This window comes from Gopherus flavomarginatus, chromosome 3 (genome assembly GCF_025201925.1).
Source record: "Gopherus flavomarginatus isolate rGopFla2 chromosome 3, rGopFla2.mat.asm, whole genome shotgun sequence".
In the NCBI taxonomy this organism is placed as follows: Eukaryota; Metazoa; Chordata; order Testudines; family Testudinidae; genus Gopherus; species Gopherus flavomarginatus.
This window is the reverse complement of record NC_066619.1, coordinates 174024098-174039509: the sequence shown is the minus strand read 5'-3', so window position 1 is coordinate 174039509 and position 15412 is coordinate 174024098. Positions and strand designations below refer to the sequence as shown.

The following is a 15412-nucleotide window of genomic DNA, read 5'->3' as shown; positions in this document are numbered from 1 at the left end:
CTAACTCTCATTGAGCTAGTACAATAAAAAATAGTGCATAGCTGCTGCGGTGGAAGCTGCAGGACAGGCTAACCACCTCAAGGATGTACCCATTGGAGATCCTAGGGCTACTCGGGGCAGAGCCTTTTCTGCAGCTCACGCCATGGCAGCTACACACTATTTTTTAGTGCACTAGCTCTGTAGTTCTCAAACTTTTGTACTAGTGACCCCTTTCACATAGCAAGCCTATGAGTGCAACCCTCCCTTACAAATTAAAAATACGTTTTAATATATTTAACACCATTATAAATGCTGGATATAATGTGGAGTTTGGGGTAGAGGCTAACAACTCATGACCCCTATGTAATAACCTCATGACTCCTTGAGAGGTCCCAACCCCCAGTTTGAGAACCCCTGCACTAGCTCAATCAGAGAGAGCATGGGTATGTCTTCTGAAGCTGGGAATCACACCTCCAGACTGAAGTATAGATGTATACTTAAACTCTATTTTTAGTGCATATACTTTGTGCTAACCCTGTGCACAGGGGTGAATTTCACCCTTACAGAGCTATATGTTGAAATCCTGGTTTCATGGAAATTACTGGTAAAAATTCCATTGATATTGAAGGGACCAAAATGGCCCTTAAACTCTATTTACATTTAAAGAATTAAAAACTTATTAGACAAATTCTGGTCTTAGGCCTTGTTTAACAGGGAAGTTTTTCTGTGTATGTTTTCTCATTATAACTTCATCGAAAGTGAATCCATACCACTTTGCATATGCTGGTTTATGCTACTTCCCTGATGAATCATTGTGTGTCCATGTAACTCTATGCTTTTATTAAATTACTTCACAGCAATCTGGCAGCTATCCAATGGTACAATTGTAACATGCCCCGTTACACAATGTTTCACCATGATTTTTTCTTGCAGCTCATTGTAGGACACTTGCCAGAACCTACAGGAATTCTTGTGGTTGGGGTCAAATTATCAGGACAAAATCATGTGATTTTGTTATTCCATAATTAATATGGTTCTAGAGAGGTAGTACCATTTTCAATCTGCTGTCACATAGCCTGGAAGAAACACTGCTTAGTGGCATGACTCTGACAATCATTGATACAAACAGAGTGCTCTAGAATCTAGATGTATTGGCTGTCACACAGCCAGATGGCTTTGGATGAATTGAGACATCCACCAACAGAACTGCTGTGATGCTGTGTGATTCCTGAAAGAGGAGGAGGAGGAAATCAAGCAGTTACTTCTGCATGACATTTTCCTACAGTGGTTTTACTTGGTGGAGTGCTGCTTCTGGGCTTGCCTAGCTAACACCAACTGGTGGGACAGTATAGTGCTGCAGAACTGAGACAGCCAACAGAGGCAGCAAGAACTTCAGGATGTGGAAGGCTATTTGTATCATGGTGCCTCAGAGTCCCAGGAGCAGACTAGGACTCCGTTGTGCTAGGCATTGTGCAAACACAGAACAAAAAAGCAGCCCCTGTTCTAAAGAGTTAACAGTTTAAGTATTTGTGCAGAGCTCATCCTGACGCTGCAATGGCAGAATATCAATATGAGAATTCTTCTCATTGCAGAGGAGCATTTGGCTGTTGCTATATGGAAACTTACCACCCCCAATTGTTACCAGTCTATAGCTCACCAGTTTGGTGTGCACATCTATTAAGAGTGTGCTGCTGCCCTCAGTCATACATCTTAGCAATGCTAAGGATGGATGGATTTGCAAGGTTGCGGCTACCGAATAGTATTGGGACTACTGATGGAACCCACATGCCTATTATTTGCCATTCCACACTAGGCGTTTGAGTTCAACAGAAAGGGGTATTTCACCATGGTGATCCTGGACAAATTAAGCCATTGTAACTACATTAACATTACTAGCATCATCCTGGTGCAATGTAACACAGTTTGTCCCTTAACCTTGATTAGATTAAAATAGTCCACGGTTCAGACCAGAGGTAGGCAACCTATGGCACGCATGCCAAAGGCAGCACGCGAGCTGATTTTCAGTGGCACTCACACTGCTCGGGTCCTGGCCACCGGTCCAGGGGGCTCTGCATTTTAATTTAATTTTAAATGAAGCTTCTTAAACATTTTAAAAACCTTATTTACTTTACATACAGCAATAGTTTAGTTATATATTATAGACTTATAGAAAGAGACCTTCTAAAAACGTTAAAATGTATGACTGGCACGCAAAACCTTAAATTAGAGTGAATAAATGAAGACTCAGCACACCGCTTCTGAAAGGTTGCCGACCCCTGGTTTAGATGGTCCAGTTTCAATAATAAAGTTGAAAATGTTGGGCCTGCTTACTACAGCTTTAAACAAGTATAAATTCATTGAAGTTAAAAAGTGGTAGTTAACCAAGCCCATTATTTAATATAAATGCACAAAAGTACAAATACATTATTTTCAATAGCTTAAAAAGAAATATCATGTCACAGCTGTGAGGAGCCACAAAAACAAATAACCGTTTGCTTACTTACGGGCTATCAGAGTCTTGATGGTGCTTTTGCTTCATTTATGGCTCTGGATCCAAATAAAAATTAGCACTGACCACACAACAATAACCTAATACTGTTGCTTGGGAACACAATGCCAATATTTTCCATGTTGAGATCAGCACCTGTTCTGTCTCTTAAATAGCACAATTTATAAATAACTCATATGAATGCAAACATCAACTAGATTCCAATTTTCTAAGAATTACATAAAGACAAGGTGTTGGGGGATTAGCGAGATTGCACCTTAATTTAAAAAGTATGTAATTTGTTTAAACTTTAATATTATCCATTCACTAATTGGTTTTAAGGTTGGAATGGAACTGGAATAATTTCTAGAATTTGAGTTATTTCTTTATTTCTTCATGCATTGTGTCTAGCAGCTAAGCTCAAGTAATTCACAGAGAGTTATGGTAATTTTTGTGTAGTTTTATTGCAAGCCAGATAAAGTACTGTAGAATGAAGGAGAAGAAATAGTTTACAAGGGTGTCTAGTTAAAACCTGGTGTCTTGTTGTTACATACCCCAGGTCTCCATCCTCCAATCTGGGCTATCACACAGGACGTTTGTTTTTACCAAGCACTGGTTGTACCAGTTGTGATGAAGTCCTTTGGCTCATGGTTGGTTGAACCAGGACAATCTACAATGGTTTGTCTACAGTGTGGACAGGGAGCCACAATCCCAAACTTCAACTCATACTGCAATGCCTTTGAGTTAAGAAATTACCCAGAAGCTCCTGTTTTCAATAACAGTGCTGGACAGCATGCAGCAGTCCCAGAAAGCTGTCTTGTATGTGGATACTTCAGAAGGGTTCCATAAAAAGTAATGCTGTTGTGTAGATCGTTAAGCCATTGCAAGGACAAATAATGCAGCAAATGGCATCATGCAACCAATGTCCCTGAAACAGCATCCTTGCTAATGGAAGACACTTTTACTCTGGAGAATAATTTTGGGAAGGGGGAGAATATATTTGCACCTGCTAAACTTTATTAAATGTGTTAAACTTGGTCATAACCCTAGGTAGGTTGGGCAGAGCCTCCGATGAAGCCCAGGACGTAATAAAGTTTGTTCCATAGTTTACTACCACATCTACCTACCTACATGGAAAATAGTCTCTTCCCCAAAAATTCATTACTTAAAAATATAATAAAACCACAGGAAAATGATGGAAGTCATGGGCCCTGACAACCATGACCAGCAAGAGTTCATAAAGCATCAAATGAAAAGAACTGGCCACTGAGCTCCCTCACCTTAATCTATTGTTCACTGATGAGATTCTTAAGGCTCTGCAATTTATCACAGTGCTATCACCACCACATATCTGCTTGCCTTCACACTTTTCTTACCAGTGCATCCACAGCAGTTGTCACCTTTAAGAAACTTGTATTACTTAACATACAGACAAGAGAAGTATTTAGAGCAATTCAAAATGTAAGGGAGATCTCTTATATGTATGCTCTTGGTCTACACAAAGTCTTCACAGTAAACCTTTAACTGCTTTATTCTTCTATTAGGTGTTAGGGGTGGGATTTCATGCAGCACTAACAAACAGCTGCATTTAGCATGCTAATTCATTTAATAGTTTTGTAATCCTTTAGTTTCACCACTTGGAAGGAACTAGGAGCTTTAATTAAGAGGTAATGTCAATGGAATAAGAACAATTATCACAGGACAATGGACTCCTGCTGCTTCACAGCCTGAGGCATTTAAGGAAAAATAAATGCTGAAATGAGGCACAAGAACTGCGGCACTGCATCTTTTCTTTTTGCGGTTTCACTGCAGTCCTTCACAATGTCAGCTGCAGTTATAAAACTATAGGCATGGCTGCAGTTTATAGTATGGAAGTAGTCACATTATTTATCGACTGTGGGAAGGTGCTCAGACACTACAGTGTTAAATGCAGTATAAGAACCTATGCAGACAGTATAAGATGGGTGCTACAACTCGATCTCTTTGTAAGGAAGAAGCCTTGGGCCAGGGCATCAGTGCAGCTACATCCATTGCTTGCCACCAGTGGTGGAGTTGGATCCCTAGGGTAGGCAAGGTCCTAATGCAGAAGATTTATCAGCTGCTGGTGTTTTTAAGTCTGTTGATTAGACCCTCTCAGACAGGTTACATGGCACTGTTTAAAATGCCAGGCACAACTGAAAATAACAATATAATCTCTTACAGGGGCTGACGCAATGGACACTGAAGTCAGGGCAAGTAGGAGTCTGCCCATACGTACTGAAGCAAATTTATATAATGCTTTTCATCCAGAGATCTCAAAGTCCAAAGACACCAGGAGGAAATAATTAGGAGTACAGTCCTTTGTGTATATCTTTCCCCTAGTTCCACTATCCCTTCTTCTCGCCCTTTGTCAGGGGCAGCTCTAGGGATTTTGCCCGGCAGGCAGCAGTGGGACCAGCAGACCCTCCGTAGGCAAGCCGCCAAGGGCAGCCTGCCTGCTGCCTTCATGGCTTGGCAGAACGCCCCCTACAGCTTGCCACCCCAGGCACGCGCTTGGCATGCTGGGGCCTGGAGCCGCCCCGGTACCAGTGCGAAACATGCCAGTTTCCCTAATCTAGACAAGCCCTCGGGTGCATTCAGTGTCCCACCTCAGGCAACTTTTTCATTACCCATTTGACCACCCCTCCACACGCCCCCACACATTGTTTCCTTTCTAGTGCTAGACCAGTGATTTTCAGCCTTTTTTCATTTGCAGACCCCTAAAATATTTCAAATGGAGGTGTCAACCCCACTGAAAATCTTAGACATATTCTGCAGACCACAGGTTGAAAACCACTGCACTGGAGAGTGTCTCCCCTCTAGTCCCTGCGAGGGAGAAGGGGTTGGGTGGAAGGGGGGAGGAATGAGGTCCCCTGTACTGAGCTGCCTGTTCACACTGACAATGGAGAAAGGAAAAGCCATGGAGTTAGAGCGTGACCAGTCCCTGGTGCATTAAGTTACTGCCCCATGAACACAGAGACGGGGAAAGCCTCCAGGGCAGCCATTGTAAACGGATTAACCTCCGTTTTGGTTTGCTCAGGGCCGCTCCGGCTCCGGATGGATGGGAAACCAGAGCGAGCCTGCTGTGTGTGATCGCTGCCTGCCCTGCATGACAGCGTGCGCCGGCTTCCCCACCGCACCGGGCACATCGCTCAGCGGAGACAGGTACAGCCCCAGCAGAGGGGGAGGGGTCTGAGAGACTCTTTCCTGTCACTATCCAAACAGCGATTTTTAAATCCTATTTTGTCCCTGGGGCACATCTGTATTCAGAAGGGGCCCATTGCCCACAAGCATCGGGGTCACTCCGCTGCAGCGCAGCGCAGCCCTTCCCTTTGCCCGAGCCCGGGCTGCTGGCCTCTCAGGTAACAGGTGGCAGGTTCCACAGTCAGGCTCCAAGGGCAGCAGAGGATGACTTCATAGGGGTGGGGCCCTGCGAGGCTGTAGTCGAGGTGGCAGGCAACCTGAGCCAGGGAACAAGTGAACTTGTGAAGTCAAAGACAGGTGAGCTGAGCTGATTGGCAGCTTTTGCACTCACCTGGGAAACAAGCACTAAACCCAGCTCCCTAAGAATCGACATTCTCCCAAGGAAGAGTGTTGTCACTGCTGAAAATGGAAACCAAAGAAGCCCTTGGGAAAGAAGGCATGGGAGCCAAGAGGAAGAATTTGACCTTCTTGAAGCACAGACTGTACATGTTGGAGAGAAGGAAGACAGACACTGTTGTTGAGAACAGTGTTTCTGTGGACCAGGGTAACTCTGGCACTTTGAGGAGGAGCCAATCCGACAGGACAGAATACAGCCAGAAGTTACAAGGTAACAGAAAAAAATCTACTTATTTATTATTTGTATTGCAGCCCTATCACAAACCAGGACCCCATTGTGCCAGGCACCCTATAAATAGGGAACAAGGCAGTAGTCCCTATCTCAAAAAGCTTAAAATCTAAGTTACCATTTCCCCCCCCACCACTATGGTAACCATTCTTGGCTGGTTTTATATTTATACATAATGCCACTTGCACAAGATTCCAAATGGGATTCATATGATGCCCAGCTTTTTAAAGCTTATGTACAAAATATACATGGAACTGAAATCCTACTCTACATGTTAGCCATATTATCTACCAGTTCTTCAGTATTTTGAAAATATGTCTCCGCATGAGCTCATAGTATTCTGTGGAATGGAATATATACTGTCAAACTAATAGAGGTGGGAAGGGATATTTTTGTTTAACTTAAAGCTTGATTAAATTTAAAAGAAAAATTTGCCTGTTCATATCTTATCTTGACTGAATATGTCTGAATTTCAAGTACACTCAATTACATGCTTTTAATAGTTATATGAACTATGTCATCAGAATACCTTTTATGGCAATAATCTTGTATCAGGGGAATAAAACAATTATGTGTTTTAATAAAATATATATGGTTTTGGTGCATTTAATAAAAGAACAGCATTCCCTCAAATGGAAAATATAATGTACATAGCTACTGAGCTGTTGAAATGCAGTTAACAGGTCTGGTGATGACATTCCCTTTCAGTGACTAAAATGCTACCTATTCAGATGTAGTAAGAAGTATGAAGAGCTTTAGGTTAATTTTTTCTCTCTGCAATACTGACTTTAAGGAGAAATTCACTATTAGCTAATTTGCTGGTGCTTAGTGAAAAACAAATCATACTTTGGAATTTGAGTTACTTACAGCTTAATATTTTGAGAAAACAGTAATACTAAGATAATTATATCAGTAAAGTGGGAAAAAACTTACTTCATTGTTCTGCCAAAAGAGAAAAGAAACTTAACTATTAGCATATACTAGAATACATGATAGGTGATCTTTACTGAAGGTGCTGCTCCTTCCTCCCACACACATTGGGCTTGAGTCTCTTCTCACTTATATTACAGTAAATCCGGAGTGAGGAAGTCACAGAAGTCTATGGAGTTACAGCAGTGCAAAACTACCTTAAAGTGAGAGAAGATTAGGGCTACTGGGTTTCAGAGCTATAGTCTTCTTCTATTGAATTCAACCAGGAGTCCTTGTGGCACCTTAGAGATTAAACAAATTTATTTGGGCATAAGCTTTCATGGGCTATAACCCACTTCATCAGCCCATGAAAGCTTATGCCCAAATACATTTGTTAGTTTCTAAGGCCTGGTCTACACATGTGGTGGGGGGTGGGGGTTTGATGTAAAATACACAACTTCAGCTACGGGAATACCATAGCTGAAGTTGACGTATCTTATTTTGACTTACCTCCCATCCTCACAGCGCAGGATCAACGGCCGTGACTGCCGCATCGACTCCGCTACCGCTGCTCGCTCTGGTGGAGTTCTGGAGTCGATGGGAGCACGTTCGGGGATCGATATATCGTGTCTAGATGAGATGCGCTATATCGATCCCTGATAAATCGATTGCTACTCGCCGATCCGGCGGCTAGTCTGGACGTACCCTAAGGTGTCACAAGGACTCCTGGTTGTTTTTGCTGATACAGACTAACACGGCTACCCCTCTGAAACCTTCTAGTGGTTTCCTGAAGGAATTGGGTTTGTTTAGTTTGGAAAACAGAAGACTGAGAGGGGACATGATAGCAGTTTTCAGGTATCTAAAAGGGTGTCATCAGGAGGAGGGAGAAAACTTGTTCACCTTAGCCTCCAATGATAGAACAAGAAGCAATGGGCTTAAGCTGCAGCAAGGGAGATTTAGGTTGGACATTAGGAAAAAGTTCCTAACTGTCAGGGTAGTTAAACACTGGAATAGATTGCCTAGGGAAGTTGTGGAATCTCCATCTCTGGAGATATTTAAGAGTAGGTTAGATAAATGTCTGTTAGGGATGGTCTAGACAGTATTTGGTCCTGCCATGAGGGCAGGGGACTGGACTCGATGAACTCTCGAGATCCCTTCCAGTCCTAGAGTTTATGAGTCTATGAGTGAATTGTCATTCTTGATAGCAAAATGAACTGTAACCAATTTGGAAAGAGCAGTGCAAATTTATATTTAGAGGATCTTTAGCAGAGATAATTCAGGGTTTATTTGTGGGGAAGGAAATCTGCAGGGCTGGTCAAACTTGTTAATAAAAATAAGATTTACAGAAGCACTGATCTGACAGTTAACTGTGTCTTATCAAACATTTTCTGAACTAGTAGGTTTTTTTGGGGGGGAGGGGGCAGGGTTTAAGAAATTTTAGTTTAAGTGAAAAATACTAGCTTGATAGATCTGGCCACATTCTCTGAACAGACAGAGAAAGGGAGGCAACCCTGCCCTTCTACAATGTGCCTCAATCCTGTTGAGAAGGCCTCACACATGAAAAGTCTTGTCTACAATGGTATTTAAGTTAAGCCTGTTTATATTAGGAAAATTTATGAGAGTTTTGACTGTGCGACACCAGTTGAAACCCCTAATGTAGGTACACTGTCCTGGTGCAAAATAGGGCTCTCTAAAAAAACCACCTCCATGAGGGGCATAGCTACCAGCACTGGAAGCATGTGCGCCGTCTATACTAGCACGTTACAGCACTGAAACTTGCAGCACTCAGGGGGGGTGTTTTTTCACCCCCCTGGGTGAGAAAGTTGCAGTGCTGTAAAATACCAGTGTAGGCAAGCCCTTAGACTGACCTAGTTATGTCACGATATAACCCTGTAGCGTAGACACAAGCTATGTCGTTGGAAGGAGCTTTTCCATTGCTGAACGAAAACCATCTCCGAGTGATGGTAACTACCTCAATAGAAGCAGCACATTCACTGGGGCTTGGCTACATCATACCATCTTATGTCCTGAGTTTTATAGTCAGGTTGACCTACCCCCAGCACAGACATGGCTAGATTGACCCAAGAATTCTCTCCATTTCTCGAAGAGGTGGATTAACTACAATTGATGGAGAAACTCCTTCTGTCAATGTAGGAAGCGTCTACGCCAGGGGTCAGCAACCTTTTAGCAGTGGTGTGCCGAGTCTTCATTTATTCACTCTAATTTAAGGTTTTGCAGGCCAGTTATATATTTTAACATTTTTAGAAGGTCTCTTTCTATAAGTCTATAATATATAATTAAACTATTGTTGTATTTTAAGTAAATAAGGTTTTTAAAATGTTTAAGAAGCTTCATTTAAAATTAAATTAAAATGCACAGCCCCCCCGGACCGGTGGCCAGGACTCGAGCAGTGTGAGTGCCACGGAAATCAGCTTGTGTGCCGCCTTTGCCACGTGTGCCATAGGTTGCCTAACCCTGGTCTACACTAAGGTGCTGCAGCAGCTGCATCCTTGCTGTGCTTCTGTATCATAGACGTAGCCTAGATGATGAGAGCAGCTATAATCCATGCTATAATTGTGCTGTTGTCATCCCAGCCCTTTCACAGGCACTAGAATTTACTTTTAAAAGGTTATTAGGCACACAGAAAAATGGGTGCAATTTGTATGAGTAAAATTACAGACATGAAAAATCCACAATTCTTAGGGATCTAGGGCCTCCCCATGGATTTTCATTAGATTTTCCCATTTTCTACAGAATCTAAACTTTCATCTAAAAAGAGTTACTAGGTCTCTGGTTGCAAAGATAACCAGGGGCATTCAGTTAGCTTTGTGAATCGAGATATTGAAACAACAGGATCACAAGAGGTGTGAACTTCCCATTGTAAAGGCTTTTCACTTTAAAAAGTAATCACTTAATTAGCAACACAGCTATGGAAATTTTAGCTAATGATTATATCAGAAACATCCAGTTAATGCACTTATCTAGTGTGAGTGGTCATTCAACATCTTGATGTTTCATTTGTTTAAAAAATTCCTCTTGAGAAAGGCTGCACATTTTGCACTTCAATAGCATCATTTCATTCTTAAATTTCACAATGCATTACAAACGTCAGTCAAGTCTCTCAGTATCTTCTGTAAGGTAGCTAGGTATTATTAGCCCCATTTTACATATGGGTAAACCTAGGCACCTACTGATTGATGTCACAGAGCACCTCAATCAGTGGCAGAACCAAAATAAAAAGGAAGCTGGTTGGAATTCAGGAGATCTGTGTTTGTTTCCTGGATCTGCCACAGACTCCTTGTCTAAGTCATTTCTCTATACCACAGTTCTCCTCCTGGTAAAGTGGGGGTAATACATTACTATTGCACATAGATGTCATGAAGATAATTCATTAATGCTTGTGATTTATTTAGAAACATTGATGGGGATCTTATATGTGCTTAGATACGTCTTAGGACTTCTGACTCCCAGTTTCCTGAAAATAATGTTGTTTACTTTTGACTGAATAATTGAGGAAATTAATACTGTCCTTAAAAATCATGTAGAAAGTAATGGTTAGTTTGTCAGGTTTTAAAACAAATTGTTGGTCTCCCTACTAGTAAGATTTGGTCTTTCCTATAAAACTTGGGCCAACAGCAGTGAAAGTCATTGTTATCTGGTCTTGGACTACTCTAAGGCCTCCATCCTGCACACACTTTTGTACTTGAGTAACTCAAGTTCAGTGAGCGTAGCTACTCACATGCATAACTGTCTGCAGGATCAGGGTGTAAGCGAAGCCAGGTCTACACTTAGAAATTAGATTGACCTAGCTATGTTGCTCAGGGCTGTGAAAAATTTTGCACCCTGTATGACGGAGTTAGGTTGACCTAACTCCCTGTATAGGTGCAGCTAGGTCAACAGAAAAATTCTTCCATTGGCCTAGATACCGTCTTTAAGAAAGATGGATTACCTCCATCAGCTACAGTGCTATAGCTGTGCTGCAGCCATGTGAACCTAGGAGGAACACACAAAATATTTGAAGAGATTACTTATGTTACGTTTGTTTCTTTTAAAACCTAGCTAAATAAGAGCTTGGCATATTATTCTGTGAGGGATTATGGAAAAAATGGGTTTCCAGAAAGTATCTGATTTAGGGATTTGCAGTATTTCACTTTAAGGTAATAAATATTTTTGAAAAATCTTCATGTTGGAAGTCTATCTAGTATTAATACCTTTGCTTTTGACTTGTCACTTTAGTGGTGTACTGATCAGCTGTACTGTCAAATTGTTTGCAGTATCTTGGAGGGTAGCAGCACTACCCTTTGAAGTTCTAAGAAGTCAGAGAACAGCCTCTCCCCCAGCTTTTTTCTGAACAGCATGCCTCTTCTTCCTGTCAGCTGACAGCTTCTCCAACCCCCTGCTTCTGCATCTCCTCATTGAAAGCCCACATATTTCTCCCTCAATTTCTTATATGCTTTGGACTATATTTAGATTTTAAATATACATAGAGCTAATTTTTTCTTGCACTGCAAAATTTGTTGCTCTTTGGAGCAGCTGGTTTCTTGATTGAATTAAAGTCCAATTAGGAGTAAAAGTTTGCATATCTTACACTGGTGCAGAAGATACACCTATATAAATATACCCATTGTCTTGAGATCATATAAGGCAACAAGTCCACTTGTCCTTCCATGCTCAAATTTCTATTCAGTAGGCGTATGTCTGCTTTTACTTGCCCCAGGGTAAATCTGGAGAACTCTGCTGAAGTCATTGCAGTTTCACTGATGTAACCTCTTTGGGGAACCATTTTTGTATTCTGTGTTTGTACAGCACCTAGCAGAAAGGGATCCATGACTGAGGCTTCAAAGGGCTACTGAAATAGTCTTCACTCCCTTAGAGTGTCTAAGACCCAATGTTTTTAAAGTGTATGAATTCCATCTCCATACACACGGTCAGACCCACAAATAAACATTTTATTAATCAAAATTGTTAGATCTTGGGTCAGAGACACCTGACAATCCTTGCAGATGATTCATGCCAAAGCTTGACATGTGCATATAACTGGATGTAACCCTTCCTCAGGTCTTCTGTTACCAACATTAATCAAGTAGCATAAGACTGATATAAATACACCAGCCTATGACATATTGGAAAGGTTTATTTGCAGGTAATAGCACTAACAGTCAAGGCATTCTTCTGTCACACAGCAATAAGCTTTCTCTTCCAGCACATTCCTATGGGGATCTCTCTAGTCTCCTGTCAGCACACACAGAATTAACAGTCTAATCTCAAGGAACTGAAGAAAGGAATTTCATAGAATATGTGGATTTTCTCTATACCTAATGCAAAACAAATAATGACAAGAGTTTGTAATTAGATAATTCAACCATCTTTGGTCTTGGTGTTCTGAGAAATCTCATTGCCTTGGCAACTCATGCAATATACTATAATATTCCTCTTCTTGTATTCTAAATACTGTATTTTTTTTCTTCATCTTACACACTTGTTACTTTCATAGCTTCTTCAGGCTGAGTGAAATGCCCCTGACTGCAGAGTGTCAGCATAAGGCTTATGCGCCACTAAAGTGCCACTTGAGCCCTCAAAAGTAGGCCATGTACCGACCCTTTGCAGAGGGGGCAATTTCATCCTCTAGGACCTCTAGAATCCTACTCTCAGGGCTGCCCACTCTATGAAGTAGAAGGACTGGAGGATAGTGGATCTTCTGGCTCTGGCTTCTCCCCAAAATAGGCCCAAACACCTCCTGCAAGTTGCTGTACAGTGAGGGAGCTATTGCAAATGAGGGATCTATTGTGTATTGCACACAAGGTATATAGCTCCACAAATCCTACCCAGACTCGCCTATTGCCAGAATCAGAGGGGTAGCTGTGTTAGTCTGGATTTGTAAAAGCAGCGAAGAGTCCTGTGGCACCTTATAGACTAACAGACGTTCTATTGCCGGAAGACCCTCTGTACTTGTGGAGGTAAGTGCAGGGATTTGCCTCTTGGTGATTATCTTTGAGGGATGTTTTTAGACTGCATATTCACAAACGGAACAAGTAAAACACAGGTACCTCCTTTGACAATGTCATTACTTGGAGAATGTTATAACTTGACATCTAAGGTCAAAGGGACTGTATTGTACAACAGTGGCACTGAGCCTAAGCAATATTTCTTCTTTCTCCTCCCCCTGCCCTCACCAGACTTATACCACTGTTGATGCAGGTGCCAGATGGAAAATAAAGTCTGCCTATATTTGAAGTATATGTTTGCTATATAGCTGCATTCCTCAAGCTTTCCCCTCTTTCCCTTCTGACTATAGAATGCTATTAATATCCTCAAAGGGCTTTAAAGCAATCAGCTGAACATAAAACCACAAGTTCTGCTATAATCATTGATTCAGTAGCTCCCTTTTGCATTGTATAGAGACAGGCACATCCAAAGTGAAATAGTAAATATATTTAGCAAAAATGTAAAGTTATATTACAAAAATACAAAGAAATATATTACAAAAAATACAAAGAAAACAAGATTTACTGAAATTTTTCCTAGCTATTTCTTTGTGTTGAGGTTGAGTGTAGTTATTTCCTGGTACCTATATTATGTACTATATTAAGACTAATAAGTGAGAACTGACAATACAAGGATTGAATTTGATCAAGCAATTTGAATGACAAACCAAAAGAATAACTCAAGGGTTACATCCTGAAGCCCAAAATGGGATGCAATAGTTTTATTTTGTTCATTAAAAAAACAAGTTATAGCATAAGATTAGAATGTTTCTCTTCAATAAGTCTGTTTACATTCACGTTTCTAACAATGTTCTATTAGTCCTGATAGCCAGACAGACAGAAGCGGCGCCAGGGTTTTTGGCACCCTAGGTGGGGGTCCTACCTCGCTCCCGGTCGTTGGCGGCAATTCTGCGGTGGGGGGTCCTTCCATGGCTCCCAGTCTTCGGGACACTTTGGCAGCGGGTCCCAGAGCGAGTGAAGGACCCGCCACAGAATTGCCACCGAAGACCCAGAGTGCGGAAGGACCCCCCTGCCGCCAAATTGCTGCTGAGGGTGGCAAAATGCTGCCCCCCCCCCAATCCTAGCGCCCTAGGCGACCGCCTAGGTCGCCTAAATGGAAGCGCTGGCCCTGCAGACAGAGTGATACTAGTGAGATTTTTTCATGTTGTCTGGTGTTTTATTCACAAGGTAGATAAATTATTTTCACATGCCACCTCAATGGAAATGTTAATTTTTGTGCAGAAATCACTACACATAGAACGTAAACGGATTCAATTCTGCAGTATTTTCAGTGGTTCACTCTGAAGTTTTAAATATAGTTACAAATCAAGATTTCTATAAAAAAAATGAATGCACTATTGCATAGAGGAAGCAGACGGAAAGCTCTGGCCCTATGTTTTTAGCTAGGAAATCAGAAGTAATTGGAAGGAGGCCACGAAAAGGTACAAATGACCCCTTTGTTCTCCCCTTTACCGGTGTGGGCCAATTGCTGGGTATAGCAACAGCCTGTTCATTTATTCCACTTTGCAGCATCCATGATGAATGGGTATTATAGGTGGATGCAGCTCCACTGAAATCAGCACCTGCTCACATCGGCCTAAAAACCTTGATCAATTGGGCCTGGAGAGGAGAAACCTCCTTTGCCTGGTTTGCCGTTTTGATGGCAATGTTTCAACCTAAAGAAGAAAACATTCACCCCTCCTGATCACCCCTCTTCTATTTGCACATCAAGGCTGAGAAGCTCAATGGTGGAAATAATGATTGCCAAAGAGGAGAAAAAAACTCTAAGCAGAAAAGTGCCTAACTGAATAAGGCTACAAATTTATTCAGCCTCATCCTTTGTCTTTGCCTCAATTTTGATATTTTCAAATAAATGCTCTGATTAAAAAAAAAAACATGGCCACACAGGCTTACTAGCAAGTGTGTCATATAACAAGGGCAAGATTAGCAACACAACTGCCCTTTCTGAATATCCAGGGTCAGCACTCAGTATAATTATAGAAGATGATGATGACATGTCGGATCAATAACTATTTATGACCCGTGATGATGAACAACTCAGAATATTCCATCTTGCAAGCTTGTTGGTTCTCTGATAAACATTATCCCAAGTATCAGAGACCTAGTCCCTCATTGTCTTATGCAGGCATTGCTGGATGTTTATGACTCTTCTCCTGCTAAGCAGTTCATTCATAAACTACAGAA

The 15412-nt window shown here is 41.6% G+C and overlaps 2 protein-coding genes across 2 annotated transcripts in view; one reads left to right on the top strand and one right to left on the bottom strand.

Moving 5' to 3' along the window:
- The window catches only part of PPA2 (inorganic pyrophosphatase 2), a 456033-nt gene that overhangs the window by 336971 nt on the left and 103650 nt on the right, over positions 1-15412 (bottom strand). The window lies entirely within an intron of this gene.
- The window catches only part of ARHGEF38 (Rho guanine nucleotide exchange factor 38), a 50729-nt gene continuing 41407 nt past the window's right edge, over positions 6091-15412 (top strand). Inside the window, exon 1 of the mRNA XM_050944555.1 lies at positions 6091-6296. Coding sequence (XP_050800512.1) covers positions 6095-6296 — 202 coding nt within the window. The 5' untranslated portion in view covers positions 6091-6094. The remainder of the gene's footprint in view (positions 6297-15412) is intronic.